The 6000-nt window shown below is 50.9% G+C and overlaps 1 protein-coding gene across 1 annotated transcript in view; it reads right to left on the reverse strand.

Annotated features, from left to right (window-relative positions):
• Positions 1–3566: 3566 nt before the first annotated feature.
• Positions 3567–6000, reverse strand: part of LOC310650452 (zinc finger protein 212-like) — a 10211-nt gene continuing 7777 nt past the window's right edge. Inside the window, exons 4-5 of the mRNA XM_083379994.1 lie at positions 5147–5260; positions 3567–5052 (exon numbers count right to left, since the gene is read on the reverse strand). Coding sequence (XP_083236120.1) covers positions 4142–5052; positions 5147–5260 — 1025 coding nt within the window. The 3' untranslated portion in view covers positions 3567–4141. The remainder of the gene's footprint in view (positions 5053–5146; positions 5261–6000) is intronic.

Below are 6000 nucleotides of genomic sequence, written 5' to 3' on the forward strand. Positions count from 1 at the left end.
TTAAATGAATGATATGCATGTTTAATCATTTAATAAATGAATATGTGTAAATCAAATATAGTATTAAATGAATGATATGCATGTTTAATCATGTAATTTAATAAATATGCGTAAATCAAATAATGTAGTATTAAATGAATAATATGCATGTTTAATCATTTAATTTAATAAATGAATATGCATACAATCATAAATAATATAGTATTAAATGAATAACATGCAAATTTAATAATTTAATGATAAGTGAATATGCATTCATCCTATGCATACCATTTAATAATTTATTACTACACTATCATATCATATAATAATATAGTGTGATAAATAATATTTTATTATGCTGTACTGATCATTTATTATTGGTCATAATGCAATAATGTCCTAATGCATTCTCATCATGCAATCATCTACATTATATAATAAACATATAGATGCCGTACACTTTAATAATGTAAATTTAAAAAGGTAAGATTAATACGTTTTTATTTTTCTCAAATGTGCTGATGTTGTATTTGTATTCCTGTTCGAACGTCATTAAATATCCTTATATTGTACGTATTAGACATATTGTGAATACAGCACAAATGTCGTATTACGTTGAATTTAGAAGGTGAAATTTAATTCTTGATTAAGTCAATGAATATTAGGTTGGTACTCAAGAAGTATTAAATTTGATAAATATGCCGTATGAAGCAGGATGGCGAGAGAAGGGGGTGTGTGATTCCCCATCCCAACACAGGGGGGCGCTGATTGCTTTGAGCCCCTCTTGCAAGTAAGAACCCTCTTCTCTTTGTCGAGGGGGAACCGGAGGTGTCGATGCGGTTTCACTGGAATCTTTCCTCTTGGTGGAAGAGGGTAGTACGGAGAGGAAGGGTGGCCTCTCTGGCCTCCGCCTGCAGCGCCACCTCTGTTCGGAGGGGGAATTACAGGAGGGGAGGACCAGGGAGAAGCGGTACTTCCTGTGAAGCTGCCAAAGGGCAAATTCGCTTTTCCTCCCGGCTGCAAATCCTCCAATAGCTACGCCGTCCTCGACTTACAACCGTTCCTTTAGTGTCCGTTCTAGAGCGACAGCAGCACCGAAACAGCTCGCGGTCCCCTGGTCAAAATTCAGACGGTTGGCCACCGACTCGCCTTTACGACGGTCGCAGCGTCTCAGGGGTGGGGGGTGGGGGGTGTCACGCGAGTTCCCCGTCGGCGACCGCCTGGCCAGCCGAGTCAACAAGGGCGGCCCGATTGGCTTAAAAAACCCCAAAAACGTGTGACTCGCTTAACGACCGCAGTGTTTTACTTAACGACTGCAGCAAGGAAGGTCGTAAAATGGGGCAAAAGCCCGCTAAAGAAATGTCTCACTTCAGAATGGGAATTGGGGGCTCGTTTGTCAACAAGTCGAGGACTTATTTTATAAGTATCTTCCCCGCCATGCCATGAAAACGGTCCGAAATGGGATTAATTTAACCAAGTCACCCATTCTTTCAGGGAGAACTTTAGCTTTTATTGTTCAAACCGTCCGTTAGTGTGTTTTCCCCGATTGTCCACGCTGTATATCAAAGTCCAGATCTCTGGATATTCTTCCCGTCTGCCTCGTCAAAGAGCGTTGCAGCTAAGACACGTACGTTTAACCAAGGACCAGCGTGTTGCGGGTCCCCTTCCCTTAGATGGATGGCTCCATCTGGGTTGCAAGAATCCACGCAACCACAACGGAACAACGGCCCAGTTAGGCCGCCTCTTCGTGGCAGGGAAGTGACCTGCAACTTTGTCCGGCGCGTAACCGGGATTAACACAGAGCAGGGGCGCTGTGCTCAGCACCGGAGGGACTACAGCAGGTGTCCCCAACCTGCGGGCTGCGGCCCACCACGGGTTGTGGCTTATTGGGCAGATTGCATAAATAGCTGGCCGGCTTGGAGAACGTGTGTGCACAAAACCCTTGGGCAAAGCATCGCGGGCGTTTGCGGCTGGACTCGCACGAGTCTTGCCCCGAGTGTTGCGGGCATTCGTGGACACACACCCCTTGCGCGAGCGTCACGGGCGCTTGGGGGCCCACTTGCAGGAGCGTCACCGAGCGTGTTGCAGGTGTTTGAGGCCCCATGTGGCGTTCACGGAGCCAGGCGCACAACTGTCGCCGCAAGCGTCACAGACAGTCATGCTCCCACTCGCTTGAGCGCTGCCTCACTCAGCCTCGCTCGTGCAAGCGTGCGCCTCAAGCGCTTCAGGCATTCATGACCCCACTTGCACAAGTGTTGTGTGAGCGTCGTCGGCATTCACGGCCCCAATCGCACAACGGTCATCGCAAGCGTCCCAGATGGTCATGCACCAACTTGCTTGAGCGCTGGCACCAGCATCGTGGCATTCTCAGCCTCACCCGCGCGAGCGTGCACAAGCACTGCAGGCGTTCACAACCCTGCTCGCACAAGTGTTGCGTGAGCGTCGCAGGGATTCACACCCGACTTGTACAAGCCTGCGATGTGTACACACGCACGCATTCACCCCCAAGAAAGCCATCCCTCCGTTTCCCCCCTTCCCACCTCCGGCCCACCAATTCCAGAAGATTGGGGAACTCTGATGTACCGCGCCAAACGGATTTTTTGTAATACAGTATTCGCAAGATCTAATCTTATTTAACAGTTTTATTTCATTTTATTTACATATCAGAATTAGGAACCGACCCTCTCCAACTTCAAAGTCACCACCTGACTGAAAGGTGACTCCTGGCTGTTTTTTTTTCTGACCTAGTGACCGTTGCAGCATCCCCAGGGGCCCGTCATCAAAACCCCGAGGCTCGGCAACCGACTTGCATCTATGATGTTTGCGGCATCCCGGGTCGCGTGGTCCCCTTTTCGGACCTTCCGACAAGCAGCGCCAACGGGTTCATCCCGATTCGCTTTAAGGACCGTGTTGCTCCCTCAACAGCTGACGAAGCAAGGAAGGTGGTCAAACGGGGAGAAACCTCCACTTCGCCACTGTTTCGCTTAGCAACGGAAATTTGGGGCCTACGTCGAGGATGACCTGCCGGTGGCACGGGCAATAAATCAACGTGTGGTCCTGGATCGTTCGGGCCTGACACGAGGCAACTTTCAAGATGGATGGAATTCAACTCCCCGAATTCCCCAGATCCCTCCCGCCGAGTGTGTCAAGCCGGGATGAAAACATAGAATAAAACTTGACACACACACACCCGCCCCAGTGTCAAGAACCTCCTTGCAACCGCACCCATAAGGGATGGGGGGAGAATCAGGATCGTGCTGGCTGCCATTTTGACTTTTTCGAACCACCCTGCTCCTTGGTCCCAGCAAAGTTCCAGGAATCAATCAGGACAAGACTTTAGAGAAGAGGAGATTGGACAATCATTTGTCTGGAATGGTCTAAGGCAGGAGGAGGCAACCTTGGCTCTTTTTAGGACTTGTGGACTTCAACTCCCAGAATTCCTGAGCCAGCATGGGGGAACAATGGCCCCGTCATGACTGGCGGACTTCAACTCCCAGAATTCCTGAGCCAGCATGGGGGAACTATGGCCCCGTCATGACTGGCGGACTTCAACTCCCAGAATTCCTGAGCCAGCATGAGGGAAACTATGGCCCCTTCGTGACTCATGAACTTCAACTCCCAGATTTCCTGAGCCAGCATGGGGGAACTATGGCCCCATCATGACTGGCGGACTTCAACTCCCAGAATTCCTGAGCCAGCATGGGGGAACTATGGCCCCTTCATGACTCGTGGACTTCAACTCCCAGAATTCCTGAGCCAGCATGGGGGAACTATGGCCCCGTCATGACTGGCGGACTTCAACTCCCAGAATTCTTGAGCCGGCACGGCTCAGCTTGGAAACCTCTCCCTCTCCCCTCAGCACGGCTGGCTCAGGAATTCTGGGAGTTGAAGTCCACGAGACCTTAAAGAGCCAAGGTTGCCTACCCCTGGTCTAGGGTTTCCTGCTCGGGCTGCGGGTTGGACTAGAAGACCTTCAACGTCACTTCCCGCTCGGTTACCACTGTGGGTCTTAAGGTTAGCAGATCTTGCCTTTTGCCTCCAGCTGTGGAGATCAAGGACAGGACTGAGGTGGGCCTTGGAGTTGGCTCAAGATGGCTGCCCAAACGCTTCCCAGCCAGCACCCCTTCGTCCGCTTCTCCCCCCGGGGTCTGCTGCAAGATTACGGGGGATACGTCTCCGGTCCGAGGACAGGCTCTACGGCACCAGCCAGAACCCCGATTCCACTCGCTTGGCCCTGCCCGTCCCTCTGAGTGGGGGGATCCTCCAGCCAGATGGCCTCACCCTCATGCAGGCGCTGGTGCCCCACCAGATGCTGTTTGCGGGTGAAGCTCTTCGGGCAGAGCGGGCACCGGTAGGGCCGCTCGCCCGTGTGCAGCCGCCCGTGGGTGGCAAGGTGCTCCTTGCGAATGAAGGTCTTCCCGCACTCCCCGCAGGCGTAGGGCCGCTCCCCGGTGTGGATCATCTGGTGCCGCAGAAAATTGGAGTGGTGGTTGAACGTCCGGCCGCACTGCCCACAGATGTAGTAGCCCGCCTTTTTGGCGACCGCGTGGGTACGCTCATGAAGGTGCAGGTTGATCTTCAGCCGGAACGTCTTCTTGCACTCAGCGCAGGTGTGCGGCCGCTCGCCCGTGTGCCACAGGCGGTGTTTGCTCAGGCTGGCCTGGTGGGGAAACCAGCGGCCACAATCCGGACAGGTGTACGCTCTGACCTCGGGCCGGGGACGTTGAGCGGGACTGTCCCCTGGGTCTGGAGCGGCCCGGAGGTGGGATTGCTGGTGCAAGGCGCGTTGCTCCTCGTACAAGAAGCTCCTGCCGCAATCGGGACACACGTAGGGCGCTTCGCCAGGAAGTACCCCTTCCTGGACGACAATGGTGGTGAAATTTGCCACGTCTCCTCCCGTCTCAGACGACCGTTGCAGTGCAGCTGTCCGGCCGCCCGCCCGCGCCAAGCCCTCCTCTGAGGAGGGCAACACGCATTCCTCCTCCGATGACCCAGGTGAGAGGCTGAACTGACCCAGCTTTCCAGGCTCCGTCTCAGCTGGGGTGGGTGTTGGCAAGAGGACAGCGGCATCTAGGCAAAGGATCAAAAAAAAAAACCCCACCGCAAAGCATTTGGGAATGCTTTTGGAACTGTTGCCTGCGGGAACGGATTCCCTGCAAATTACCTGCTCTGTCTTGTGCGGTGTCTTCCGCTTCACCAGAGTATCCTCGGGGCTCACCACTTAAAGCTGCTCCACCTTCCATGATGGACAACGAATCGGGTTTGGAGGTAGTACAACCTGGGGGGGGGGGAAGAAAGAGAGAGAGAGAGAAAGAGAGACAGAAGGAAAGAGAAAGAGAAAAAAGAGAGAAGGAAAGAGAGAGAGAAACAGAAAAGGAAAGAGAAAGAGAGAGAAGGAGAGGAGAAAGAGAAGGAGTGAGAAAGAGAAAAAAGAATGAAAGAAAGAAACAGAAAAGGAAAGAGAACGAGAGAAGGAAAGAGAGAAATAGAGAGAAGGAAAGAGAAAGGAAGAGAAAGAAATACAAAAGGAAAGAGAGAGAGAGGAAAAAGAGAAGGAATGAGAAAGAGAAGGAAAAAAGAAGGAAAGAAAGAAACAGAAAAGGAAAGAGAACAAGAGAAGGAAAGAGAAAGGGAGAGAAAGAAACAAAAAAGGAAAGAGAGAGAGAAGGAAAGAAGGAATGAGAAAGAAAAAAGATGGAACGAAAGAAACAAAAGGAAAGAGAACGAGAGAAGGAAAGAGAGAAATAGAGCGAAGGGAAGGGAGAGAAAGAAACGAGAAAAGGAAAGAAAGAGAGGGAAAGAGAAAGAGAGAAGGAAAGAAAGAGAAAGGGAGAGAAAGAAAGAAGGAAAGAGAAAGAAACAAAAGGGAAGAACAAAAGAGGAGAAAGAGAGAAGGAACGAGAAAGAGATGGAAAGAGAAAGAGAAACAGAGAAAAGGAAAGAGAGAACAAGAAAGAAGGAAAGGGAGAGAAAGAAACAAAAGCAAAGAGAAAGAGAGAGAGAGAGAAGGAAAGAAAG

This window comes from Vipera ursinii, assembly GCF_947247035.1.
Source record: "Vipera ursinii genome assembly, contig: SUPER_Z_unloc_1, whole genome shotgun sequence".
NCBI classification, from domain to species: Eukaryota; Metazoa; Chordata; class Lepidosauria; order Squamata; family Viperidae; genus Vipera; species Vipera ursinii.